Source organism: Macadamia integrifolia, unplaced genomic scaffold (genome assembly GCF_013358625.1).
Source record: "Macadamia integrifolia cultivar HAES 741 unplaced genomic scaffold, SCU_Mint_v3 scaffold2817, whole genome shotgun sequence".
Classification (NCBI taxonomy): domain Eukaryota; kingdom Viridiplantae; phylum Streptophyta; class Magnoliopsida; order Proteales; family Proteaceae; genus Macadamia; species Macadamia integrifolia.
The window spans coordinates 1,994-29,606 of NW_024868983.1; the positions used below are offsets into that span (position 1 = coordinate 1,994).

At 37.5% G+C, this 27,613-nt stretch overlaps 4 protein-coding genes across 5 annotated transcripts; 2 read left to right on the forward strand and 2 right to left on the reverse strand.

The window, feature by feature from the left end:
- Positions 1-2,026: 2,026 nt before the first annotated feature.
- On the reverse strand, positions 2,027-5,533 carry LOC122067300. The gene is made up of 8 exons (XM_042631131.1): positions 5,390-5,533; positions 5,129-5,265; positions 4,966-5,038; positions 4,225-4,307; positions 3,851-3,889; positions 2,829-2,899; positions 2,643-2,757; positions 2,027-2,512 (listed from the first exon to the last, which is right to left on the reverse strand). Exons 1-8 carry the CDS (start codon positions 5,436-5,438, stop codon positions 2,438-2,440), a joined length of 642 nt encoding a protein of 213 aa, XP_042487065.1. The 5' UTR covers positions 5,439-5,533; the 3' UTR covers positions 2,027-2,437.
- A 125-nt stretch (positions 5,534-5,658) lies between these two features.
- Positions 5,659-8,748, forward strand: LOC122067301 (protein BUNDLE SHEATH DEFECTIVE 2, chloroplastic). 2 transcript variants are annotated; one of them, XM_042631133.1, is made up of 5 exons: positions 5,659-5,854; positions 5,962-6,059; positions 6,283-6,346; positions 7,596-7,692; positions 8,471-8,748. In XM_042631133.1, exons 1-5 carry the CDS (start codon positions 5,797-5,799, stop codon positions 8,547-8,549), a joined length of 396 nt encoding a protein of 131 aa, XP_042487067.1. In that variant the 5' UTR covers positions 5,659-5,796; the 3' UTR covers positions 8,550-8,748. The 2 variants fall into 2 exon arrangements, with proteins under 2 accessions (XP_042487067.1, XP_042487066.1); XM_042631132.1 differs by lacking the exon at positions 8,471-8,748 and adding an exon at positions 7,776-8,219.
- Positions 8,749-11,375: 2,627 nt separating this feature from the next.
- LOC122067297 (heme oxygenase 1, chloroplastic-like) lies at positions 11,376-19,375 on the reverse strand. The gene is made up of 4 exons (XM_042631127.1): positions 18,533-19,375; positions 12,102-12,325; positions 11,824-11,931; positions 11,376-11,626 (listed from the first exon to the last, which is right to left on the reverse strand). The coding sequence occupies exons 1-4, from the start codon at positions 18,990-18,992 to the stop codon at positions 11,531-11,533; spliced, it is 888 nt and encodes a 295-aa protein (XP_042487061.1). The 5' UTR covers positions 18,993-19,375; the 3' UTR covers positions 11,376-11,530.
- Positions 19,376-24,404: 5,029 nt separating this feature from the next.
- Positions 24,405-26,726, forward strand: LOC122067296 (protein FAR1-RELATED SEQUENCE 5-like). The gene is made up of 4 exons (XM_042631126.1): positions 24,405-24,965; positions 25,083-25,328; positions 26,099-26,362; positions 26,658-26,726. Exons 1-4 carry the CDS (start codon positions 24,405-24,407, stop codon positions 26,724-26,726), a joined length of 1,140 nt encoding a protein of 379 aa, XP_042487060.1.
- The last annotated feature ends 887 nt before the right edge of the window (positions 26,727-27,613 follow it).

Sequence of the window (27,613 nt, forward strand, 5' to 3'; positions counted from 1 at the left end):
AAATAAATGGTTAAAAAAAAAAAAAAAAAAAAAACGGTACGAGTTTTAAATGTGTAGATTTCAAACAAATGAGACTAAAAAAAGGGTAATATACTTGTACAAATTAATGAATTATTATATGAATATCTGCATCTAGTGTTCAAAACAACTACAATATCTAACATTAATGCCTGCACTTCCCATGTCTCATTATAAGTTTTAAGATATATCATTAAATATCATCCAACACCAATTCTAAATTCATACATCACACATGCCCAAAGTCTTATTGAACAATGTGACTAGGTTATGTTGTTGTTCATTGTTGTCAACATAATTAACACACTCTCAAAGTGATATATGCACAGTTAGAGTTAAGAGTCATCACTTTAGAAATATTTTTCAGCAAATCCGTCAGTTTATAGCTCAATTTCGAGGTTTGTGAATTGAATTTGAGTTGAAGTTAATATCATGAGAAATATAGTCCATTGCATTAGTTAACACACTCTCAAAGTGATGACTCCTAACCCTAACTGAGCATATATCACTTTGAGAGTGTGTTGACTATGTTGACAACCATGGCTCAATTTCGGGGTCTGTAAATTGAATTTGAGTTGAAGGTAATATCATGAGAAATATAGTCCATTGCATTAGCTTCAAGTTGGTGAAAGAATCAGGTCGATCGAAGTTCGGAAGAAAGATCTAAGGTCAATTAAGTAGATATTATGTTAAAAAATCAAAGTCTTAAAAAACGCCATAAAAAATGGAATGTGTTTTAAACGTGTTTGTGTTTAAAACGGGAATGCTTGAAGTTTGCTGTTTTTTCCCATATCTTTGGGAAACATAAGGTAAAATATGTTTTAAACGGTAAAAAATGGGAACGCGTTTACAACTCCATGCGTTTTTGCCAATAGTGATCTCAACTTCACCTAACTTGTAGGAGTTACTGTATTATCTTGTAGGCATCACATGTGATATTAAACTCTGTTACCTTATTAGACTCATCATATGTGAAAATAGTTTCCTAAATGTTGGTATTAAAACAAGTATTTAAAACAAATGAAGATTCAAAATAACTTTTAATAGTTGTTTAAATACAAAATAATTTTCACAAGTTTTATACCTCATTGTTTACTTGTCAATTCAATTTTGGAGACATTTCATTATCTTCTTTAAGGCATATTATCTCTTCAGTTGCCAAAAATTTATGTAGTCTCAACTTACCTTTAGTTTTAAAGTCTCCTTATAATACAATATCTTCTTGATTCATCTTCTTAAAATCCCTTAATTCTCTCTCAAATGTCTTATAAATAGAGGGGAGATTTAACATTTGCACACAACAAGTCCTTTGATTTATTCAAGTGTGTGTTCTTAATTTTGCTTTTCTTGGGTTTTGTGGGATTGTACATGTCTATTTTGTGAGTGTTTTGTTTTTAGTATAAGCACAACCCTATAGCATTCAAAGGGGTCGAGTAGTCGAGCGCACGATTACCAGGGAAGCCATTGGGCTGTTTATCTTGGAGACCAATTTGCATTGTTCCTAGTTGCACCATAGGGGCATCTACGGTCTTAAGCATAGTGTCAAGTGACACAATTCAACCCACCAATTTTCTAGCAATTTCTTACATATCAATGATAATTCCATGCAGGTGATAGATTGAAAATTCTCCTACGTAAAGGCGACATTTAGGTTTGCTCTCTCAATATTCTAACACATAATTTTCCTACACTAAACAATCATTGATGTGATCTCATTCCAAGCCTAAATAGATGAAAATTTATCACCACTGATGATTTGAGTCTGTGCAATCATAAACTCCCATACCCTAGTCCAATCAAATGGGACCAACGGCAGTGGTGAGGAGATTCTTCCTCCACCATGGGTGAAGAAAAGCTTGGTCCAACTAAATCTGTAGAGATTCTAGTAGCCTGACGCTTCTATAATCAAGAAAACTAGACCAAGTGTTGATAATAGGAGTGTGGATTAGAGAAAACATCTTCAATGTATACTTGTATATTTTGAGGACAACTGATATGTAAATAGAAATAGAAGAAGGAAAATCTTTGAATTCATAGTACGTATGGTGTCTATAATATGTATTCAATCAACTTCACCAAAGTAGTGATTGCATTCAACAGAAGATCTCTCTGATGCTAGTCTCGTCTAATTTGATTATTTCTAGGGAAAACATAGAAATGTTCCTAATGCTGTGTTTGGGCATCTAGGTTTTCATTGAAAACACTAGAACACTCCAGCCCCATAATCAGTTTCCCATTAGAATCCCCCCCCCCTCTCTCCCCCTCCACCCTCATTGTTATCCTCAAGAAATGCTATATTTCTGGACAACCAAGTGCAGCATGAACTAAGACCTGAAATCCAAGGATATTTGACCTTAATCTTAGTAGGTAAGATCTAAGATGACAAGGTTGGATGGTTCACACGATGAAACTCAAGCTTTTAAGACTGCTTGGGCCCACTCGTCTTTGAAGGACCAGCTCGTTCCACCATAACATCGTAAAGTTGTTTCCCATTCTACACACACAAAAAATAAAATAAATAAATAAAATAAATAAAAAGAGCAATTCGTCAAGAAAATAAGAACTTGAAATATGTAAGTTCACAGCCTAAACTAGAAATTATATTGCCTCTCAGGGTTACTTACAAAGATTACTGGGAAGAAGTGCACTTGTCCTTCAGGCTTTGTTTGTGTTTCCTTAAAATACACTAAGATTGGAAAATTTGGCCACCAGAGCTCCCAATTCACAAATGATGAAAATCTGTATAAAGGATAAGAGGTGAGCCAAAACCTTTATTTGAAGATTTTAATGGTAGCAGAAGGTCCACTTACTTCCAGCGGTTTTTCCCACCAACAAAGACATTTTCACCAGACTCCACGAGCTGCTCTCCAACTTTCACTTCCTAAAATCACAAAAAGAAAAAAAAATAAAATTTGAGCGAGCAGAAAAAAGGATTCGGCAAACTAAATATTGGATATTTTCCAAAAAAGGAATGTGTAGAAAGACAAATATGGATAAGTTTTCCCTGTCAAGGTTTAAATGCCTGCAACCCAAGTCCAAGTTGATGAGAAGCTTAGTACAAAATCCAAAGCTACAGCAAGAACCAAACCTATTCTGCTGTTTGGTTTGGTCTCTAGAACATGAAAAAAAAAAAAAGATTCAACAGATATTTCTAGCCATTAATGAACTCATTGCTGAGTGTCTTTCAATGGTAAGTAGGATGATAACTTATTTGTAAAGTAGGAGAAAAACCAAACCTTAAAAGTCGAATTTTCTGTGTATATATCCAATTCTTCAGAAGCCTCCTATGCTTGTTTATAAGACATACTAACTACAAAATATCAACCTTAAAAAGAGAAGTGTAGCATGTAAGCAGTGCAACTTGATAGTATGGTGCCCCAAAAAGCTACTCAAGATTTTAGTTGTTCAACATAATGGAACAGTTCCTTCAAGCTAGCACTGCAAGGGAGAGCAGAACTACCATCCAAGACATAGGATTCAAACCCTCTCCCTAATAGTACAACTGCTTCCAATCTGTAATGCCTCAGCATGAAATGGCTATGGCTTCAGGTATGAGAATTTCCATGGAAAAGTTGGGTCAGAAGAGAAATCAGCTGATGATAGATTGAGGAGGATTGTCCAATAGTTCTTGTGCTCCTAGCAGGATCCCATCATCAAATACTAAGTTCTAATGTCAGCAGCTAAACACATGTTGCAAAGACTGAAAAGTACTACAGGCCGTGGTAGAATAATAATATTTCAGACATTCATCTACTTGTCTAAAAACGCAAAACTACTACACATTTTGTTTCTATACAGTTTTTTGGAGGAGAGGGGTGCTAAGGGAACAAACCAGGGCCTCGTTGTCGAACACAAATCTCACTCTTGTCGTCTGCACCAAGAGATAAACACGTCAGCTGTCTTTAGATGGATTAACTTTAGGAAATAAGAAAATTCCCGAAATATTTAGTTCTATTTATTATACATACTACTATGTCTGAACCAATAACGAAAACATCTATGGCAATCACTAAAAATAATAAAAGAATATATCAACAGAACTCATAGATCTCACTGCGAAGAATTGTATGTTATAGTGAGAAACCCATAAACATTTATCTCACTCTAGAAAGTGGATGCTCCATTTCCTATTAATGAGTTTTCGGAAAGTGGAGCAGTTGAGGGTTTAATTAAGGTACATTGAGCTTCTTTGCCTCATTTCATTACCTGGAACAATAGAAGCAACCCAAGGAGACCAATTGGTGTAGCTGCTACTAGATTGTCTGTGTAGACTAATCCTCCAGCTAAACCTGTTTCCAGTAACATTCGAAATCATGCCCAAGATGAACTAAAATAGACATTCTATAAAAAAGGGAAGAAAGATTTAGCAACACTAGCAAGAAATTACAAAATGCAATTTTTTTTTTAGTTTCTTTTTTCTTTTGCATTGGGCTCTTTGATAAACTGATATCAATATCAGTTAGTCCACCATAGGGACGGCTTACCTTGACATAGGTCTGCCTCCGGCATAGATTGAGTACAGAACAAATTTCAAAGATTGATTTTCTATCCAGGGGGCATGCCATTCCAAGAATACAACAATACATTTTCTAAGAGCTGTATCACAATTCGCAAAGCCAGCTGATTGGCTTAAGAAAGCATTTGGCATACACCACAAGCTTCAGAACCGGGGTTTCATTGAACATTTTGAAAGGCTGGCAGTTATCTCCAAGAGGATCCAACCAACCACATCCTAAGACTAATCAGGAAAAGTAGATTAAGGGTTCTTTCAGCAAGAGGGTACATAGACAATATCCTAAAATTGCAGTTTCAGTTCATAGGTTATACCCTTTTAAAGTGTTTCAGAAATGAATTAGAACTCTACCACAGGTGCATCATTTCTAATGTATGAAATTTATATTTTCAAAGAAGGAAAGTTTATTAAGACTAGTTCTCATTAATGCTCACCAAGCAGAACAATCGGAATTCGATAATCTGGGTCAGGGATGACACTTTCGGTTTTCTGGACCCTTCGTCCAAGCTGCAAACATACAAAGAAAGCATTCAATTTTCAGAAAGAATATCACAGAATAAAATAAGTTATTTTATGGGAAGGTGAAGCATTCTATACCACTGAAGCAACCACAGAGCAGCCTCTAGAGCTGCGACTAAATTCTGTTCTTATAAAGCTTTTACTGTCAATGAATCTTCCATAGAACGACTTCTGCAAATTGCTTCTCCATCCTGTTACTTGAGTTACATCTCTACCTATTTCAAATGACAGATTTTAATCTTCTTAACTCAAATCTTTACAAATGAACAGGTTTTACAATATAATGAACAAATATGGATTGAACAGAGAACCCAGAGATCGAGCTTTAGAAGCACTTACTTGGGGAAGAGAGAAACCCAGAAACTGATAAGAGAGAGCTCATCGCCATTTTTGATGTTTTCCTCAAGTGTTCTCCTTTTCTCAGCAACAGAGCGAAGGGTTAAGGCTGTTTCCCGGGTTTCTGTCATCCAGGGAGACTGAATTTACAATAATGCCCTAGTTTCATAGTAAACTACTTTCGATGATGGAGACCATTTACGTAAATATGTTTAAAATCTTGTCTAAATAAGATAGAGAGAGAGAGAGAGAGAGAGAGAGAGAGAGCGAGAGCCTTATCTGCAAGTGGAGGAACTCAAGATTGAAGAGTAAGGATAGCTCAGCTCTCCTCTCAGTCTCTCACTTCAGTGGTGGAAATCTTTTGAAAATTAGTTCGAAATATTGAAATTGTTTTAGTTTAAATCTCTAAAATGGCGAACGCTCTATGCTTCACACTTGTAAGCTCCTTCAATTCCAACAGTAAACCTGGTATTTACCTTCTATCTTCCTAATTCCAAACCCTGCAATTTCTCCAGTTTTTTCCATTAGTTTTATTGACATCTCTTTGAAATTTTGCTTTAATTTTAATATGTTAGGTCTTTTAAATGGTTCTTCTAATGCTCGGAAGTTTTTTCGGGTTGACGATCTGTTTGGGAAGTCTCGAACTGCTAAGTTTCAGTCTGTCCAGCCCAAGGTTCCTGTTCTTTCTCTCTCTCCAGGATTTTAATATGATTGATCACTTTAATTTGTGTTGTTTCAGTCAGATGGGTACTTTGTTTTTTCAGGAATGTTTTGTTACTCTAAATTTTCATTTGTGTGTCTTCTGTGATTGATTATAGTCTGAATACCCTCCCACCTCAATCTATTTTCCCCACTTTCCTGACTATGCTTATGATTTCAATAACTGTTTTTTACAGGCTGCAGACAGTAGTAAAAGCTCCAAACCAAGTAGCATAGTGTGTGTTGATTGTGATGGAAATGGTGAGTAAATTGATGGGAAACTAGTAATTCATTGTTTTTCTTACCTGAAAGTTATAGCTAACATGTAGTTGTCTTTGTTGAAAAAAAAAAAAAAATCTCACCAGTGTGAATGATAATTTGATACCTGGTATCCTCATGCTTATCTTGTGAGGATATATTACATCTTGTTGATTCTTAAGCACCAGAAATGGTTCAGAATGCAACCCCTGTTATCGTTCGTGTATTTCATTCTAGTGGCAACTAGGCTTTTTTTTTCTGGAAGAAGTGAATAGTCCATACAGGGATATAAATTTTACCATACAGCAGTGAATCAGGCATGCCAACCCTATTTAGTTGGGATAAGGCTGAGTTGTTATAATTGTGAATTAGGCATTGTACATTGGGATGCCCAGTCCCTATTTTCCACAATTATCTACTTTGTATCTTCAAGATGGAATCCTGCTTGATTCTATTTTCCTCCATTAAGGGATACCTCTGGAAGTAGTTACTTCTACCTGCTTGAGATTCTTCATGTTTACCTTTTGTTTACGCTATCTAATGCAGATGCTGCCACAATTCTGTCTTTAAAAGTCTTGCTTCTCACCTCATTGATTTCTACATGGAAGCATTTTGTCCTGCTTCGTTTCTTTGTGCACCGACGGTGATACGTTGACTACAAAATTTTCTTTTTTGGTTGAGAGGAAAGCAGTCCTTAATTGGAAGGCACAGGATGTTTTTCAACATAGATTCTTTGTACTCTGGATGGAATCTATATGGGGTCAGGAGTAACATCAACTGGCCAATATTTTGTGAAGTAGAGTGATGAATTTTGGATTATTGGTGGAATCCAGTAACGTTGAGTTTTCATACAAATAGTCACCTTATTGTGCTCAATTATGTATTCTCACCTTAAGGACAGTCATGCAGGGGCTGCATGATGGTTTCCCATGAAAGCCATTGAAGTGCTTCCTGGAGTCCAGATTATTTGTATAGAGACTACCATCAAATTCATTAATGGAAGGATCTAAAGGTTTCTCCCATGTGTGCCTTGTTGGTCATATTTTCTAAATCAAAACACCACCCAAAAAATAAAAAATAAAAAGAACAAAAGAAAAGGAAAGAAACTGCCACTTTGTTTACCATGAGTTTCCATTTTTAACATTGAATATGGATCTATGATTTCCCTTCCTTTTAGAATCCTTGAAGAAAAGGGGAAAAAAAAATGTAATGATTGTTAGCAGGCATTCATGTTTTGCAATCCAATTACCAGGTGCAGTGCTGTGTTCTCAGTGCCAAGGTAGTGGAGTGAATTCTGTTGACCACTTCAATGGGCAATTCAAAGCTGGTGGCTTATGTTGGCTTTGCAGGTATCTTTGTAAATTGTTTGGTGAATTTATGTTTTTGAAGTCTGCACCACATGATTACTGCCTATTACTATAATGGGAAGAAGGTTTCTGTGGCAGAGTGTGGCCCCCTGCGCCAAGACACATGGGGGTGAAATGACTGGCTCGCTCGCCATGAAATGGAAAATGACATCTCTGGCAATGCTTCCTCGTGCACTCCCATTGGCCCTCTTGCACACGAAGGAACCGCACTCCTTCACAGGAAACACTTCCCCTACTATTATTTAACATTATGGTCATGGATAGCATCATCTTCACTGTCCTGGAATGTAAGAGCAAACAAATTTGAAAAAGCAAAGATTTTGGCTAAAAAGGAATTCTTGCATCTACAGAAGGCATGAATTTGTGACACAGCGGATGTGCTGTTGTTTGGGATGCACAATTTGTTGGCTTATATCAAGGAGATTTATAGGTCAAGATTTAGACTTCCAGATGGCTGAGGTCATTTGACTTGTAAAACAATTTTTGACTAGGCAAATTTCTCCTGTCTGGAATATTCTGATCAACATGATAATTTGTCTGGGAAATATGTTCCAAAGGAACTGTTTTATAGTGCGCCCCTCCTCTAAATAGACATGTGCAAAAAGAAAAAAAGGAAGCTGTTTCCTGTGCTGTTGCAGTAAACACAATGATCACAAAATAGGCTCTTTTTGCTTTATTCCAAAATGAGGAGGCCATGTACTGCTTCCCTGTTCCTTATAGCAATCACCCATTAACCATTATTGAATGGATTTGCTTGCAGAGGGAAGAGGGATGTTTTATGTGGAAGCTGCAATGGAGCTGGGTTTCTAGGTGGTTTCATGAGCACCTTTGACGAATGAAAATTTGCACCAAGTTGAAAATGGCATGTGTCTTTTATTGGTCTTGAAGACTTGGAAGAAGACTGAATCAATTCTGAAGTTTACAGTGCATCAGGGAAGGTCATCTGTAATGAGAATGTTTCTGTAGTTGCATTGATAGAAATTACCTTATGCTTTTATTCAAGGTTGATACAATCAAATAAAACCAGAGATTTCTATATTGGTCTTTGTTCAATCTATTCACTGGAAGATATCAAATCATCAGCTTTGGAAAACAAGCACGCACACACACACAGGTCTGTGTGGGTTGTGGAGAAAGGCAGTGCATGACCTTGTGGTTGGAGCACGAGTTTCCTCAGACTCGGGAGAAAACACCTGATACACGCAGGTGACTCTGCTTCGGCCACAAGTATCTCCACCAACTTCAGCTCTTTATTCTTGAGAAACTCTGAATATCCTATGCTCCATGAGGAAATCCAAACTAGTCACATACATTGCCTCAGTAGGAAACATCCCTATCCAACCGTGGAGAGGCATGCCATATCAAAATTACATTAATAAAGGGTGTACCTGGTGCACAAGGCTCCCGCATATGCAAGGTCTACTGGGGTGAGAAGTACGCAGTCTTACCCCGAGAATGTCGAGAGGCTGTAATATCAAAATTACATTAATATTACATAAAAAAATGGTTACGGTTTGACCCGTGTGGCAGGCTGAGTTAGTAAGAACATGTTCATTTCAACTGCACCAGTTGCTTCACATTCCAAGTCCTAAACTTGGGGGTTTTTCTGGGTTTGGGTAAACCTGCTTAAGTGCCCAACCTTTACTTATGGGTAAAAATAAATATTCTCACAACACCAATATGTGGATCACTTTTGCACATCCCGCCTATATCAATGTTCATCCAAAACAGCGAAATGAATAATAAATCGCCCCCCTCTCCTTTTGGAAGATTCCAAGGGGGAACCTTCAATGGATTATGCCCCTCCCCCCACTCGGATAAAGATTTCATCTCTTGGTCTTAAAGATTGGGTCCGCATCAGAAAAATGTGCATCGAAGGGAACGCTACCTCTTGGCACATGTACACATCGGCGGGAGTGGCCAACGGGAGGGCACACGAGCATCTTCAAGCACAGGGCAACACGGTCTTTTCGCGTCCACTGTGTCCTGGCGTATGTACACACCATGAAGTAGCATTCTTTCTTCCAAAAAAAAAAACAATAGGCAGAAAAAGTAAATGGTTGGCTTGCCTGCTCACTCATCTTTGCTTGGTTTGGTGGCTCATCAAAATTTCCATCTGGAAGGATGATGTGGTAATTTCAACTATTATATATCTTAGTTGGAATGGTCTAAATTTGCCATATGTTAAATTTGGACTTCAAATTCAATCATTTATTCTCCCATGAATGTACGTGCAACCCTCGGTGGTCTAAGCACCAATGTGGTAGTCCCAGATTTTTGATGTTTTATTTTGCCACTTGGCAAACTCTATTTCACCTCAAACTTGGCATGTCAGCAGAGTGCTTGGGTCCATGAATCCTCCAAATTTTAGCTCCACTAACACGTGGTAGGAATTAAGGATGTTAATTTAAACCTAAACCATTTACCGAAATCGTATCAAACCTTTTATACCAAAACCGATAAACCGTTTATTAAATGATTCGATTTTGATTTTAAAATTCAAACCGTGATTCGATTTTGGTTTTAAAGTTTAAACCTTTGGTAAGCCTTTAAATAAACTGTTAAACCAATTAACATATACATAGTAAGTGTAAGTCATTCAATGTCAAGTTTCCATACATGTCAATAAAAAAAATTTAAATTTACACTAAACAACTATCAAAAAAAAATGTAACAAGAAATAATTCAAGTCAATATTACAATTTACATCCATCCACTAAATATTTTAATGATAAAGAAGTTGTTTCGATAAAAAATTTAGGAAACATAAGAAAACCGTTTAAACCAAAATTGTTTATAAATAGTTTCGGTTTTAATATATGAAACCGTTTATTAAAGGATACGGTTTTGATTTTACGCAAAAAAATTTGCACCGAACCATCGACGCCGGAACTGGACCGATTAACACCCTTACCAGGAATAAGTAACCCACCTAGCCAAGCTTAGGTGTGTGGGTGGCACTCAGCCAACCTTTGCCGAGCATCATTATTGGTTAAGAGAATGGATACAGATGACCCCAAATTTGAATGCCTTTTATCCACAAGCATTCTCCTTGTTCATAAAACCCTGTTGCTGGATTTGTTGAGATGTTGGAAATTATAGACATCAGTTAATTTTGGTCCTCATTGCCTTCATTTACTTGGGGAGCTCTATCTAGGTCTCTCCACCTACTGCCTTCAATTTTGGTTCAAATCCTCCAATGGGATTTAAGGTGGAAACTCTTGGAATCAAGGGCACAAAAAGATTCCACCAAAAATGGGCACAAAGAATCCCTAAGCTTGATCCTAATTCCAATTCCCAAGTACAATCCATGCAAGTTCGAATTGCTTTTATAGGTTCACCGTTAATTAAACTAGTATTATAGGATGTTGTTTAGACCAATAGTTATAGATCAGACTCTAAGCCTCTCTGGTTGAGGATCTTAACTTCAGCATCAAGAAAAGCCCAAGTTCCTGTAAGTTGACACCTGATACTGAACCAAGGCCATGGCCAGAAAAGTCCAAGCAGACCATATTTGTACTGGAATCAGGTTGAAGAGATCTACTACAACTGTCATCTCCCATCAATAATACTTGGATCACAAACATTGATAAGTGCTCATGACAATTGCCAGAGTATACCCAATACATCAACCTTTGGTTCCATTTCCCTTGGGTATGCAAATCTTTTTCAGAAAAAAAGAAAGTTTTTTCTTATACACAAGTAAATGTTATGTTTACAATAATATTTAAACTTGATGGGAAAAGAATCCATAAAACATAATGAATTTTAACAATTGCACAACCACATGGTCAGAAAGATAGCAGAAAGGTTGCACATATCAAGACGACAATATTAAACGGAGGATCTCTCCTGAATATTGAAATGACTTCTCAGTTTCCTCTAAGCAATGATCCTTCTCTTCTCTAGACCAGCTCTGAACAGAAACCATGAAAGAAAGTATCAATAAATCGGCAACATGACAACCCAGAAAACAAAAAATCATAGTGATGAAATGGAACGAGGATGGAGCAAAACAACTAAATATGACATCTACTAGTTTGGATTTCAAAACCATATCCATGTGAAGTTGATTAATGGAAGAATTGGGAAAAGGGGCATGAAGAAGCTTACTTCCGCAACTTTATTGAGCTTCACCCTCACACCTTGCAACAGTTGGGAGAGGTCACCATCCCATTTATAAAACTCCAACTCCTTACTGTCAAGTATCTTTTCAGCAACCTACAGAAAGAAGAGAATAATTTAGGTTGACATCCAAACAACTGACACTGCATTTCCAAGAGGAAATTGCAGGCCATGATATATTTTTTTTTGTGGGTGTTGGGGAGGGGGGGGGGGGGGTGGGCCCTCTAGGGAGGCTACACCTTTCCTTTCCAGCTACAATTTGTTACCTTTCTACCAATCATTCTCCCTCCAGCAGTGTGGGCAAAGTAAACATTATAGAAGTGACATAGGAATGCTTGAGGATCCTTCTCAGATAAATCTTCCAGATAACGAGCATAGGAAATGCCAGGAGAAGATGGTTCTGGAATAGTATATCCTTGCTCCCTAAACCATTCCAAATCCTTAGCCAATGCTCCTGACCTTTCCAACCCTGTATTTTTGAATTCTGCATCTGCAACCAACCGGCATGAAGGTTTAACAACGAGAGGTCAACTTAATTAAAAAAATTAAAAATCAAAAATAAAAAAGGAAGAAGAATTCTTAAGAGACAAATCAGCAGGATATATAAATTCAAATTATTTCTAAAGTGTAGCGAAATCCTTATAGGTTGAAAAATGTCACACATGGAGCACATATGATAATTCAGTTACAACAACAACTGCCTAGCGCAGTTGGTGAGCTGTGGTGTGCAAAAAACCCATGCTCACCAGGAGGTCTCAAGTTCGAGCCTCCTGGCTGTTACCTACTTCCCTCCCTACCTACCAAAAAAAAATGATAATTCAGTTAGGCCTTTCCAAGGTAATCCCACCTTCTAGATAGGTGATATCAGGAGTCTATAAATTAATTAGTTATTTATTCCTAAACTTAGGTGTCCAGATGTTTCACAATCACCAATCTTACATGAAATCATTTGGGGAAAGAGTGAAGGGTTGAAATTTAACTTAAAAATCAAAATGTGGTTCGGGCACCGTTAAGGGTTAGTGTAATGCAAAGCATCAAAATATAAAAACTACATAATGGGAGAAGCCTGAAACCAATGCAGCAAGTGCATTCAATGACTCCTAGTTAGTCAGACTGGTGCAACATTCAGTGCAGTACCTGACAAGACCAGAGTCCAAACTCAACACAGAAGGGCAATCTATCTAAGCAACAAATGAAATCAGATTGAAAGACATGGGACAAGAGTGGGTGGGGGGCTGGGAAAGGAAGTTGGTCTGTGAGGGTAAGAAAAAAACATCAATTGGATGGTAGAATTGTCATAAGGCTGTCAGGGTAGTGCCTGAAACCAACCCAGAAAGCAAACAAATTGGATGGTTTCGATTAATGAACATGTCCATAATCCATCGCCCACAAAAGGAAGAATTGCCAATTAGTCACATTTTTGTACTGTTCTGCCATTCCACCCTATCTAGGCACATATACTTTTACCTGTGAAGGAAAAATAAACTGAAGGAAAAAGTTTCTCTAGACAGGTATGTTTACAGAGCATAGTTGTCAAGGCAACGCCTTGGCTGCCTTGGTCGCCTTGTTCATGTTGCCTTGCGTCCGGGCCCCCTCCAACACTTTGGATAGCCTAGACGCCTTGACAACTATGTCAGAGAGATATCTCTTAATAAGCAGTGAGGTACTGCACTATCAAGGGTTGATGTGGCTATCTGATATATAATGCCAACTCTTTTTTTCAGTACTTGTAACACCATAACCTTCAAAGAGTCAGCACCTATGCTTCACAAGCTAAACACAGCCATGTTGCATCCACAAACATATGAGACATGAAACTGGTTAGATTAAGTAAAAATAAATAAATAAATAAATAAATAAATTTGCAGAGCCCAAGTAGGAGGGGGAGGAGGAGGGGGAGGAGGGGGAGGGAGGGAAAAGAAAGCAGCAGAAGACTAATCATACACCCACCACAAGGCCAACACCCCAACACCAACACATCCATAGAGAACTAGTTGATCGGAATTCATTTGATCTAAAGGGTCCTAGCTTTCCAATAAGATGTAAATATCAACAATGTTCTCCACAACAAGACCACGAGTCTCCATCAATAACAGCCTCTATCTATCCATGTGATAATGAAAGTTCCAAGCCCTTAATCACAGACATATATAGACCCTGCCATACAATACTGACATGTATTCCCATAAATATGTTGCAATCTTCACCTTCTAACAAATTGCATTGTGTCAAAGGACAGCCGGCTACCCAATTTTTGGGACACGATCAATAGTTGGGTAGGGATGGATACATTACTTGAACCCAATTAGAGAGCGGGTCGTATCAGGTTGCCGCCAAATACACAGGTACACTAGAATTGGGAGATGTTGTTGGTAAAACACCTATAAATCTGGAACCCTAGCATTTTCTTCTTTTTTTATTTGTTCTTTTAGGTGGCTGCATGCAGAACCATCCATCTCATACCCAAGCATGAAACTGATAAGGGCCAGACCATTGCATTGCAGATGGGTCTGAGCGTGTCCAATATGCTTATATGCCCAACCCATTAACAATCCAAACTACTACTACATCAGACAAGACCTAATGAGATAGCAAGTAAGCTTCTGAAATTGATAAGAAATTTTCTCAATGATTAACAGTGATATATATCAAGAAAACAACAGTTTTAGGAAATGAGTGCAAGAAGAAATGGAAAAGTAGCAATAACAAGGAGAGAATCATAAACAATGCCCCGAGGGAATTTAAGCAAGAGCCCCAATAGGTTATAGAACAAGTACAATGGATCAAGATAATGAATGAATTTCTAGAAATTCGATGCTGTAACAGGGAAAGGAAGAAAAGTGTGTGGTTTTAACAGTTAAAAAAACACTTAAAGACTTAATTGCAACATGTCTACAGGCTCTGACAAAGGAGATACTCAAAAGGACATGGATAGAGGTTTGAAAGAAAAGACAGCTGCTTTATAATATATCACAATATGTTCTGGTGGCCTTTGATTGCAGATAACAAGAGGGATGATATGGCTGTTGCCACCATTGGATAGAAAGAAAGAAATTTTGGCACCCATTCAACCATATACCCTAACATGTATTTGGACTCCCAAACCCTGATAATATTGTCTGTTGAAAAAAAAAAAAAAAAAAAAAAACTAATATTCAAATATTGGCTTCTCAAAGAATCGTTCTTCACATGACAAAATGCTTTTGGGCTAAAACATCGAATAAGTAGAAGGTGTATTAAGCTACATATGGACCTTATTCCAAGTGCCAACTGAGTAGCCATGTGGAAAAATAGGGTTTATGCAGCCAAGAATGGCTACGTAGGACACCACAAAGAACTGGTGGCACATATGTGGAAAAGGTTTTGCAGGTGACTCATTTATTTGAGCAATGTGGAGGGATAATGGCAATCAAGACTTTAGAAGGATGGGGGAAACTAGATAAACAAGTTGCTATGGTTGTTACCCCCATTGGTTAGATAGAAACCCTCTGGATCGACTAGATGCCGAATTTGGCGGCCATCTCAACCATATGCCCTACAAGTCAGTTTTTAATTCCATCACTCTCTAAAATTTCCAGTTGGCCAAAACTTATTCGATAAACAGTTGGTTCTGGACAACATGTGGACCCTTGTCCGATTCTAAGTAAGCTGTCACAAGACAGAGACATAAGTCCAGCTTAATTGTAACTCAAATTTCAAGCACATGACCCATATCACACTCTACCCAGAGTAATGCTCTAGCCAAACATAGCAGAATAAGCTCTGGCAAAATGAATGGCTTATATATGACCATTTTTCAGAATGGGAGGCCAAAGGTTGGCCATACAGTTGAGGTGGGTCCCAAAGTTTGAGATGGAGCCAATCATGAAGGATTTCCCATCAACCAAATGGTGGCGTTAACTGAATCATTCTCCAGGTCACTATGCACAGAACAGTTCCCAATATTTCACCACTGGAAGGAGTGAGTACACTACACTAGGCCAGATATACATCACATGGCTAAGTTTTCCAGGCCATTGGCATATGATTGAGGAGGGGCAATGCTGTTAATCTAGCATGAGAAAAGATTTAGGGGTACGTTGAACTTCAGCAAAAGAAAAACAACAAAAGATTAATGGTTTTGACAGAACTAGGGTATGTTCGATGAAAATTTTGGATATGGATGATTAGAAATGAGTTAGAGGTAAGTTATATTTTAATGGAAGGTAAATTGATAGGCTGGGATTGAAACTATTGATAGGGTTGGGACTGTTAATCGTTGGACCGATAAAACCAGAAGCTAGGATGAGGTTCTCATTGGAAAGTTAGTGTTTGGAACCAGGGCTAATGTAAGGATGGAAGGTTGTGTATCATCTGAATCAGTTGCTAGAGAAGAGTTTCATGGTGTATGATGTTTATTTCAGGGTATTTTCCCTCGTCAGTATGTGTAAACCAAGGTATGGCTGATACATGAAGAAATTAGGGTTTAAAGAAGAGAAGTAATAACAAATCTGGTTTCTGGAAGATGAATTCTTAACGATTAGTAGGAAAGGAATCCTGAAATTGTAAGAGGAATAAAAAAAATCAGGGGAAACAAACTCCACTCACTAAAACTGAATCCAAGTCCTTGAACCACAAGGATTTAGCATAATTAAGCATCAATAATAATATAGAAAAATTCACCAGAGAAAAAAAAAGAGAGAAAATAAAGTCCTTTTCTCATGAAAATGTTCAGAAAGCTGGATGTACCTCATCCCTTCTAATAGAACCCATAATTATTACTTACAGTAGAGAAATCCAACTGAATCTAGGCCAAATAACTCAAACTAAACCTGACCAAACAAAATTCAATTAACCAAACCAGACCCCAAAAATGGGGGAAAAAGAATAACAAGACCAACTCAGACCTGTACCAGTAATGATCCAAAAACCAAAATTACAAAGATATCGTCATGAACCAAAAAAAGGAAAATTGAAACTAAGCAAACAAACAATAGACCAAACCAACCACTAATGCATCTGACCTCCCGAATTAAGGTGCCCTTCAAACCAACTCGCCCATGGGATGGGCCCACCTGACGCTCAACCAAGTCAAACTTGAAACATTTTCTCCTTCTGATGGTGATCACTTGCCAGCCATACCCCACATACATGTGTTGAATTATGCCTCATTAATAAAAGACTGATACGATTGACAAACCAGTCCAATGGGACTCAAGAAACTACTTATAAGTCAAGGCTCAAAAATAGTCCTCTAGCTCCTGTGGACACATTCCAGTTGGTCCAAAGTAATTTCCAAAGGCTTCATTTCAAGGACTAGAGAAAACTCACCAAGAAAAATCACCATGTTTTCCAGGATGACAGCTCATCCCAGATTGATAGAGTAGTAACTTACACCTCAATAAAGTAGAAGGCTGCATCAAATAGTTCTGTGTGATTTTTCAGGGAATGGTTTTATTGAGTGAATAATCTAGTGAAATAGTCTACCTGGCTGAAGAATCTTCCACGCATGCTTAGTTGACAGCTCAACTGCGCTTTAACTGTTAATGTTAACCTCATAAGTTAATTTCAGCTTAAATGCACTGGTCAAGTGCCAAGAGAGCCATATCTTTCAGGTGTAAAATATTTAATTTTGACTACTGTTGTTAGATGGGAACTACAGTATGTGGTGAGCCATTTAGCTGATAGTGGAGAAGAGGAACATCCAGTAATCCCAAGAGAGTTCCCATCTGTTGACAACAGATTATTGTTAACATCACCCATTCACATAGCTGAAATAGGAAGATCGCCTGTCGAAGAAATCCATTGCACCTCGAAAAGTATGAAGAATGAACTTTGAGCCAGCTAGCACGCTAGCTAGATCTCAATAGGTGAATCTGGTAACAGAAATCCATGCCAGTGTTTCTATATTAATTATGCATATTGTGTTTAGTTAGTTTATAACTTGGATGGCACAAGAAGCTCTAATTCAGACCATGGATGAAATAAGAAAGTTGGTCCAGTCTTTGTTAAATAATAGAAAAAAAAGCATACTTGATGGTATCATTACATGGTAAGGTAAGGTTCAGAAAACAAAGATGATTTTGCTGTAAAATGTATGGCTATCTGAAAATAAAACAGTATAAACCTTTACTAGGAGTACTTAACTACAAAAATGTTATTCATAAACACATCATATATATAGCATTCAAGAAATATTTTCTGAATTCAAGTCACCAATAATTTGGGTTCTAGGACCACTTGTATTTCGCTTTGCATATACAGTCATATAATAAACAAAGAGGGGAAAACAAATGATTGTTCAAAATATTACCCCCTAAGTTAAGACAGGGAATGCCAAGGAAGAACACTTCAGAGTACAGAAATCAATGGTTACCACTGACCATTTGGTCAAATCAGAATGACCAACTACAGAAATCTAATTTCTTCCGTAAAACACAATTCACGGAACCTGCTATTACGATCTGAAAACCTATTATTGTTCCAGAATCCAGAACCCGCGAACAGACTCTATTCCCAGATAAATAGGAAATAACCTGATTACGAGCAAAACCAACATCGAAAACCAAAAATATGTAAGCAACAGAAGCGCTTGTGAATCAGGATTTGAACCGGAATTTAAGCTCTGTCACAACAATTGGCAAAGACCTAATGGAGCAGAACAGAAAGTAAAAGATGGGCCATTAAAAAATCTTCCAGAAAATCAAGTAATGCTTACATGAAGGATAGCTCGCTTTCTCGACAATCCTCTCGAGTGTATCGTAAACCAATTTACTGTCGACCAGAAATCTGAGATACCCTTCAATCGAGGGCTCCCATTTCCTCACTGCCTGTTCTTCCGGTTCCTTGACTTCCTTCTCCCCCTCTTTGGCTTGATCCTTTGTATGCAATTTCATTGCTACAAATCGCATTTCCTCCACGAATCCTTTCGCCTCGCCCGGATATCGTTTCTTCGGCTTCTCTGCCGTTGTTGCAGAAATAACAACCCTCTTAGAAGAAGACATTTCTACTCGGCCACGACTACTATTAACAGAGTACTTCCCTCCCAACACCCCCCTATAATGGCAACTGGAATTCTTGAAAGAAATAAACACCAAAGTAGGATTAACCTTTAATGTTCTGAAGTGGGTTTCACTGGAAAAGGGTTGGGATTGAGAAACAGGAATGGCTGAAGCCATGGTGAAATTTATAAACACGCTTCTCTGAGAGAGACAGGGACAGGAAGAGAGAGAGAGAGAGAGAGAGAGAGAGAGAGAGAAGAACAAGAAACCCAGAAAGATGGATTGCAAGTTTAGTTCACTTGCTCAAGAAGACGAAAGCACTAAAAAATTGGAGGAAATCCAGAGAGATAGATTGCAAGGTTGGTTCACTTGCACTTGAAGACGAAAGCCCGAGAAAAATTCAATCTTTCTATGCACCTCGAAGAGTCGGACACTACTGTCTGTGATAATGGCGCCCCTACCCCTTAAATTAAGGACACCGTCACTTCTTCAGCTTACGTGTAATTATGGCGCCCCATGGGATGGATCTGGATCCTCACATCTCAGCTTACGTGTAATTATGATGATCTGAAATTTTTTCTAATAGACAAAACACAAACCCAAAATTTTTAATCGAATTAGGGGTGTGGGATTGGTCGTTTCTTCGTGGTCGTAACAATCACTTAAAGCAGTGGAAACAACAAAATATGTGCCCTGAGTCCTTGGGCTGTTGAACAGAATCCAATCACACTGGAATGGATGGTACAAAGTTCTCCAGTTTCCATACTTCCAATAGTCGCTCCGAAGGGCATTGTTTCCGGTTCAATCCATATCTCTTCCCCTGCTTTGCCTGCCTGCCGCTCAGCTTCCCCTTCGAATGGATTGGATCCGCTGCCCCTTCAATAGAAGGATTTTGGGTCAGTTTTTATAAGTGAAATCGAAATTAGGGGTGCAAGTTTGGCCTTGGTGGCCCGAATCAACCCTAAGCCAACAGAGGGCTAGGTTAGGCTTAAAAATTTTGGCCCTGAGGGCCTACCTGTTCTGAAATTTTTTTACCCTGAATCAGGATTAGGGTGGGTAAAAGTTAATGTCTGTGCTAGATCCTAACTTATTGAGTGTTCAATGGTCAATTTTATAAGTTTGGTAATCATTATCCTCCATGATTGTATAAACTACTTAAAATTCTTACTTAATGTTGATTTTAGATTTAATTTTTATTTTACTTCTCAATTCTAAGGGATTTAAATGCAAATAAATGAATTTTTAGTTATTTCAAATTTGTAGGGTCAAGGTCAAGGGTATACACCTGACCTTGATGGCAAATCAGGGAGATCCCGACCCGACCCCTGTCCAATCAAGGCCAATTAGGGCTGGCCTAGATTGAAATTTTTAGGTCTTAGGTTAGGGTTTAGGGTGGGCTTGGCCCCAACTAATGGGACTCAGGTTTAGGCTAAGTTTAAGAAGCTTGGCCCAAGCCGGCCTTATTACAGCCCTAATCGAAATATAAATCAATAAGGATGCACCAGTTCTCATTTGATTTTGATTTACCATGTGCCTTTTTTTTTTTTTATTTATATTCAAAAGTATGAAAAAAATGTGCCTCTTTTCTTATCAATTTTGATCCACATGTTGAGTTTGGTTTGATATCTTACCGGTTTCAATATGATCCGATTTGATTTGTTTCACTAGACCTCACCCAAAAATGTTTCAATAAGGGGTTATATCCATTTCATCAGTTGGAGGTAGGTTTTCACACTCTTAGAGTTAAACTTTTTCCCTTGATAGAATAGTATATATCGATATCTCTCTCCCAATGGTTGATCTGATTTATGACCACTCTCCCTTTCTATCTCTCTCCCTACTCTCTCTCAATGGTTGAGTTGATTTACGATCACTTTCCCTTTCTATCTCTCTCCCTATAATCGAGCTGATTTACAACCAATTTGCGGTCAAGTTGATCATAAACCACCATTGCGCCAATGCCCCGTTATACAGGGGTGGTCTACGATCAATTTTTCTTGTTGAACACATTAGCATGCCTATTTTTAAATAGTTGGTATTCTATTAGGTCGATTTTGGTTTCGAAAAATTCAAACTGAAACTCAACCAATAATAAATAATCGATTAGATATGTGCTGAACCGTCCGATTTTGAAGGGCACAAGCACTTCGGGCTGCGATTACTTGCATGAATAACCTAAAACCATGTATTCACAGCCACTTTACAAACTTAAATCTTGATTTTTTGAAATTATCTATTCGGTATGGCAATGTGGGTTTATGTTTGTGATTAGGTTAAAAATGCCATTCATTCAAGTCATCCTTGGCAGAGCCAACCCTTTGGCTCGTCCCCTGGCGAAGCCGATCCCTTGGATCACCTCCTTAAGGAGTCTGATCCAATCCCGGAGATTGCGAGGACAATCCCAAGGATAACTCATCACTAGCTCAGCAGATTTTATCGTCAGCTCAGTAAATCTTATCGCTAAGAGATATCCTAACAAATAATATAATAATTACCTAATGAGACTGTTCCAAGAGTTATCCTAACAAGAGTGAACTACTTGCCAAAATAGGACTCTTCTCAGCCGCCTCTTTTCATTTACTATCTATAAATATCAAGGTATGCCACCCCCCAAAAAAAAAAGGATCAGTCATTTCCTAAAAAACTCTCTCGAGTATCTGTTGTAGGAAAAATCTGACTTAGGCAACGGAGGGTCCTACGTTGAGTTAGCCCAGCTCCCCTTTGTCGGTTCTTCTATGCAGGTCTAGCGTGGAATACCAACTCGTGCAAGAAAGATCATCTGGTCAATTTTTACCGCATCAGTTTGCATGACATTTATTTTCTTACATTTCTAGAGAGATTAACATTATGACTTACTGACACAAAAGGCCCTATCTCAAATGCGTATCAAAGATTGGTTTATTTTCACTCCATGGCTTTTGGAAGTTTTTAATTCTAATTTCACATGTGAAGATCTAATGAATAGACATTTCTCTTGACTCCTCAAAAACATAAAAGCTCGTTTGACTTCCCCTGAATTAGAGCCCAAATCATCTAATCGATATGTATATGCTTTAAATACGGCTAAGTGATGATATGTATAAATTTTCTTTTTAGTTTATATAAATGCCATGTACTCTAGAAACAAATAGATACGAAGCATACATGTACATGTAGGTGATCCAAATCCATAAATTTCAATGACTGAATGACTAAACTCCTTACGAGCAAGGTTTTATAGTTCACAACATTAACTTCATTATATCAATTGCCATTGATATCAATACTGATACAAATAAACTAGTTGGAGAAAGTTCTAAAAATCATGGAACCACCAAGATGATGTATGAAATTTTGAGGTATAAAAGCAGGGAGTCAAGATACAAATTGGGATTGAATTAGTCTTTGTCGATCAAAATCAGTTTAGAAAACCCTAAAATCAGCCTTCAAAATTAGCCATAATAAGGATAAATCATGGCAGACTCTAATTCAAATCACCTTATTCGCCGTATTCAATTCCAACACCTGAAATGGTGCATAAAAGAAAAAAAATATAGCTAATTGTTAGAATCATCACATCATCTTGCCCCTATGACCAAACTAAGAGTTTCTTCGTGGGTTGCCCAGATAGTTAAGGCGAATTGGGGATTATGTGGATAGACACACGGTCCCAGGTTCGACACATTAACATAAATTGGCCCGGACACCGTAGTTTAAAAAAAAAGAAAAAAAAACCTCTAGAGGACATTTTCCTGTTAATGTGGTGTCTAGTCACCATTAAAATATTCAAATAAATTCTAATACCATACTCTCTCTCTCTCTCTCTCTCTCTCTCTCTCTCATCTCTTATTCTGATTTCCTCACTTTCTTTACAACACCCTTATCCACAAAAGGCCATGCTTATTGGCTCTATCCAATTTGTTTGATTTTTTCTTTCTTTACAACACCCTTATCCACAAAAGGCCATGCTTCTCGGCTCTATCAATTTGTCTGATTTTTTTTTAAAATTTCTATAATTATGTTATAAATTATTTTATTTTATTTTTTTATTAACCAAGGTATCTGGACCAGCTTAGGCACACGATCTCCACTTAAATAGCAGATGCATAATCCACACACAATGTGCACGACAAGGTTCAATCCCACGACCTCCTCCCCTGGATAACTCTTCAAATCGGAGCTATTACCACTAGACTATCCTAGTTCATAATTTTTTTTTCCTCATCTGTTAATGTTTGTAAATATTCAAATTACCATATGTTTTTCATATGATAATCAATATATTTTTTTTTCAAATAGTTTGAATCAAACCAATATCTCCTGGTGCTTTTAATATTAAATTGATACTTTAATATCTCATGCCCCAAAACCTTTAGTCATTATTTAATATTAATACTTTTATTTCTCATGTCCCGATGTCTCTATCCCATCCCCATTTCAGTTTCCTTGTACGTTTCAATGTTCTCTCACTATTTTTTCTTTTTCTTACTCCCTTTCCTATGTTTGTACTCCGGGAAGAAATCGTCTGAAATTCAGATCTCATACAATTCTATACCATGCCACCCCAGGCGGCTGACACATGTAATATTTCATTTTTACGGTTCAGATTAATCTACCATGATACAATCTTAAACCAGTTTGGTTCATCTTTTTGAAATAAAAGTTGTAATATTTTCCCTCTCTCCTCTTTCGACTCTCTCTCTCTCTCTCGGCCTCTCTCTCTCGATCTCGACTCTCCCTCTCGGTTCTCTGTAACCAAAAGCTCAGACCTGCTCTTTCCCTCGACTCTCCTTGCTATCTTGATTCTCCCTCTGTTCGTCGCTCCCTGCTCTCTTGATCTGTTCCACACTCTTGACTCTCCCTCTCGGTTCTCTGTAACCAAAAGCTCAGACCTGCTCTTTCCCTCAACTCTCCCTGCTATCTTGACTCTCCCTCTGTTCGTTGCTCCATGCTCTCAACTCTCTCTCTGTTCCACGCTCTCGACTCTCTCTGTTCGTCGCTCGACTCCTCTCTCTTTCTGTGTTCGGCACTCGACTTCACTCTCGATTCGCTCTCTTTGTTACAAAGCTCTGTGCAAAGGTATGATACACCACCATTTTCTCTGCACCAACGTATTCTTTAGTTAATGTCATGGTTTTTTTTTTCTTTACAACTTACCTTGTTGAACAAATTGTTGATTAAATCTCTATCATTCTATCTCTCTCTCTCTCTCTCTCTCTCTCTCTCTCTCAAAAGGCATCAATATGTCTAGATCTGTGATTTAGGGTTTTGAGAACACGAATGTTGATTTAGGGTTATTTTCATTGGATGTTTTGAGTTTATTTATCTTTAAAATTTCAAATTCATATTTGTGTTTGCTTGCTGTCTCTCTCAAAACCTAAGGGATTTTGGGTTATTTTCCTTGGCTGATTTGAGTTTCTTTTCAAAAAAATTTCAATTCCATTATTTTTTATTTGCTTGTGTCTCTGTCAAAACCTAAGAGATTTGTTGTCTCTGTCCTTATATTCGAGTTAGAGTATTTTAAATTTTTTTAATTCCACTCTTGCTCTTGTTTTGTTAAATTCTGTTGAAGTATTGTTACTTTAATGTTTTTTGTTTGTTTTGTCTAGTATGGAGAATGTTAGCATGAATGATGTGAGTGAACTTATTTTGGGGATGTTATTCAATTCAGAACAAGATGCATATGATTATTACAACAGTTATGGACGGACAATGGGGTTTAGTGTTAGGAAACACTTTCTGAATAAGAGCAAGAAAGACAAGATGACCATAACATTTAGGGGATTTGTCTGTTCAAAACCTAGTTGTCGGTTGAGTGACAAGCGAGACATCAATATTGTTAACCCCCGAGCTGAGACAAGAACAAATTGTCAGGCACGAATGAACATATATTTGGTTGATGATGAAAAATACAAATGCTGTGACTTTGTGAGGGAACATAATCATGAGCTTCATATTACAGCAACAGTTCACATGATGCATTCACAGAGGAATATGTTAGACATACATAGGCAGGAAATTGATTTGGCAGATGACTCAGGGATCAGGCCTAGATCCACAGTTGAGTTGATGGGTAGGCAAGTTGGTGGGATAGGAAACCTGAGTTGTTTGACCCAAGATGTTAGGAACTATCTCCGCACTAAAAGACAACGTGCCTTGACATATTGTGAAGTAGGTAGTTTGATGAAGTACTTTGTTACCCAAACTAGGAACAACCCATCTTTCACATACTCGTTTCAACTGGATAGTGAAGAATAAATAACTAACATATTTTGGGCTGATCCAAAGATGATCATTGACTACGCACAATTTGGAGATGTAGTCAGCTTTGACACTACATTTCGCACCAATAAAGAGTGTAGGCTGTTTGGGTTGTTTGCTGGATTCAATCATCATAGAGGGTGCACTGTATTCGGGGCTGCGCTTTTATATGGTGAGATAGTGGAATCTTTCGAATGGTTGTTTGATGTATTCGCTGAAGCACATAGTGGAAAGAAGCCTATAACTATATTTACGGACCAAGACAAAGCTATGGTTAGAGCATTAAAAGAAATGTGGCCTCAGACATGGCATAAATTGTGTACTTGGTACTTAATGCAGAATGGCATTACACATTTGGGTCATATGATGAAAGATGGCTCCAAGTTTCTTACAGATTTAAATAAATGCATATACCAATATGATATGGAAGATGAATACGAGACAACATGGTATAATTTTTTGAATGAATATGATGTTAAGGATAATGCATGGTTGCAACCATTTATGGTCTTAAAAGTCAATGGGCGAAGTGTTATATGCAAAACACATTCACAATAGGCATTCGAAGTACACAACTCAGTGAGAGTCTGAACAGTGACTTGAAAGACTATTTGAAGTCAACTTTGGATGTTGTGCAATTTTTTAAACATTTTGAGAGAATTCTTAACCAGAAGCGTGGTAATGAATTAAAAGCTGAATTTGATGCACGAAATAAGATGCCATGACTTGCAAATTCAATGTCAATTGTACAGAAACAAGTTGGGGAACTCTACACTCCTATAATATTTCAGTTATTTCAAGAGGAATATAATTGGATGACTGTTTGCACCATCATAAGCAGAACTGATGGAATGCCCTTCAATAATTTTCAGGTTGGGATTTTTTAAGCAAACTGTGAGTATAAAGTATGTTGTAACCCACTTCAAGGAATTGTAGCATGCAGTTGCATGAAATTTGAGACAGACGGTATTCTGTGTTGCCATTGTTTAAAAGTTTTTGATGTGTTAGATATAAAGCATATTCCTGAATGCTATATTTTGAAGAGATGGACACGAGGAGCAAGAACTATGGTGGTCAATGACAGTAGGGGGAAAAAAGTTGAACAAGATGTCAACTTGGATTGTACGCAACGGTATAAGCATATTTGTCCTGAACTTATTCATATAGCATTAGAAGCTTCAAATACAATTGAGGGATACAATTTGGTGAAAGATGCTGCGAATGAATTAAGGTTGAAGCTTGGTAATATTATAATCAACCCAGTTGATTGCCCTGATATGCCAATATTGCCTGATTTCTCTGATGATGTATACAATGGATTACGTTTGAAGCATAAAGAGAAAAGTAAAAGAGGTGGTAGACGGTTAAAGAGTTGGGTTGAAAAACAAGGAAAAAAAAAAAGAAAAGTGGAGGGCCAAGTAACAGTCAACGATTACAAGAACAACAACCAACACATACACCAACTCCTACACAATTGATGGATAACACATATCCCAGTTACATGTCATTTATGGTGAGTAGGTTTGGCCTTTTATGTTGTTTGTTGCATTTTTTTATTTTCTTAGTCAATCTAGATTACCTAATATTCAATGTCACTTGCAGGATTCTATTTCCCATATATCATCTCAAGCATCTGTAACTCATCAATCACTGGATGAAGATTATAATTAGATTCAGCTAATGATGACTATTGTTTTTTGCTATTAAATACATCCAGTTAATGTCATGGCTTATTTTTGTGATATTAAAACACAAAGTTTCATTGAATCTTTATTTTTGTGCTTGCCACTACATCCAGGATTCTAATTATTTCTATTGATTTTTAGCCTCTACTGTACTAACAATCTTTTTTTGTAGGTAAGGAGTCTTTAGCTCAAAATGGTAGAGCACCTGGGTTAGTGCCCAGGTTATGGTGGTTCGAATCCACCAAGACTTCAAAAAGTGCCCGCAATGATTACCTAATCATTTCAGATGATTTGTGGGATGAGTTATCGAATATCAGAGTGTTGAGTTGCAACATTTCTCTAAAACTCCAATCTCCTAACTGTGTTAGTCCCTCACAAGGATGTACTCAGCCAATCAGTTTCAGTTGTCCTCACTATTATGATTGACTCCATGAATGGGTGATGGAATAAAATTTGAGGAGTTGCCTGTGTTATGTTTTAACTCACGTGATGCAGCCGTTATTCAATGGATGGATAAATTTGCTGGGCTTTGGAAGTCCAGTCTACGATGAAATCCTATCCAAATTCTAAGGCAATTGGCTCTATCCATATTGGTAGTTCAGATAGTCTTTTATTTATAAGTATTGAGTGCACATTGCAGTTTTAGTCCTTTATTTATTTATTTTTTTTGTTGTCAAGGCTTAGTCATGAGTTCCTTTTGTTGGTGTCAGTATGCAAATTTTGGGTTAGAAGTTGTTTATAATATAGGATTTTGGGATTATAAGTTGCTGTAATAGGGTCCCAAGAATGTTTTACTCGTATTTCTATTGTTTTGAGTCTATTTAAGTTGCTGTAATTTTGGGTTTTCTCTTATTCCCTATTCTGATCATTTTC

Bases quoted from the DNA above. Each gene is read 5' to 3' on its own strand.
- LOC122067300 (XM_042631131.1), bottom strand. From the start codon at position 5,438: ATGGCGATGAGCTCTCTCTTATCAGTTTCTGGGTTTCTCTCTTCCCCA. The intron at 3,890-4,224 runs GTAATGAAATGA...CTCTTGGTGCAG, and splicing joins GGTTGCTTCTATTGTTCCAG to ACGACAAGAGTGAGATTTGT. The intron at 2,513-2,642 runs GTAAGTAACCCT...TTGTGTGTGTAG, and splicing joins ACTTCTTCCCAGTAATCTTT to AATGGGAAACAACTTTACGA.
- LOC122067296 (XM_042631126.1), top strand. From the start codon at position 24,405: ATGGAGAATGTTAGCATGAATGATGTGAGTGAACTTATTTTGGGGATG. The intron at 25,329-26,098 runs GTTAGAGCATTA...TATATTTTGAAG, and splicing joins CGGACCAAGACAAAGCTATG to AGATGGACACGAGGAGCAAG. The intron at 26,363-26,657 runs GTATACAATGGA...TGTCACTTGCAG, and splicing joins TGCCTGATTTCTCTGATGAT to GATTCTATTTCCCATATATC.
- LOC122067301 (XM_042631132.1), top strand. From the start codon at position 5,797: ATGGCGAACGCTCTATGCTTCACACTTGTAAGCTCCTTCAATTCCAAC. The intron at 6,347-7,595 runs GTGAGTAAATTG...TCCAATTACCAG, and splicing joins TGTTGATTGTGATGGAAATG to GTGCAGTGCTGTGTTCTCAG. The intron at 7,693-7,775 runs GTATCTTTGTAA...AATGGGAAGAAG, and splicing joins GGCTTATGTTGGCTTTGCAG to GTTTCTGTGGCAGAGTGTGG.
- LOC122067297 (XM_042631127.1), bottom strand. From the start codon at position 18,992: ATGGCTTCAGCCATTCCTGTTTCTCAATCCCAACCCTTTTCCAGTGAA. The intron at 11,932-12,101 runs GTAACAAATTGT...TTCTTTCTGTAG, and splicing joins GGAGAATGATTGGTAGAAAG to GTTGCTGAAAAGATACTTGA. The intron at 11,627-11,823 runs GTAAGCTTCTTC...GTTTCTGTTCAG, and splicing joins AGCTCAATAAAGTTGCGGAA to AGCTGGTCTAGAGAAGAGAA.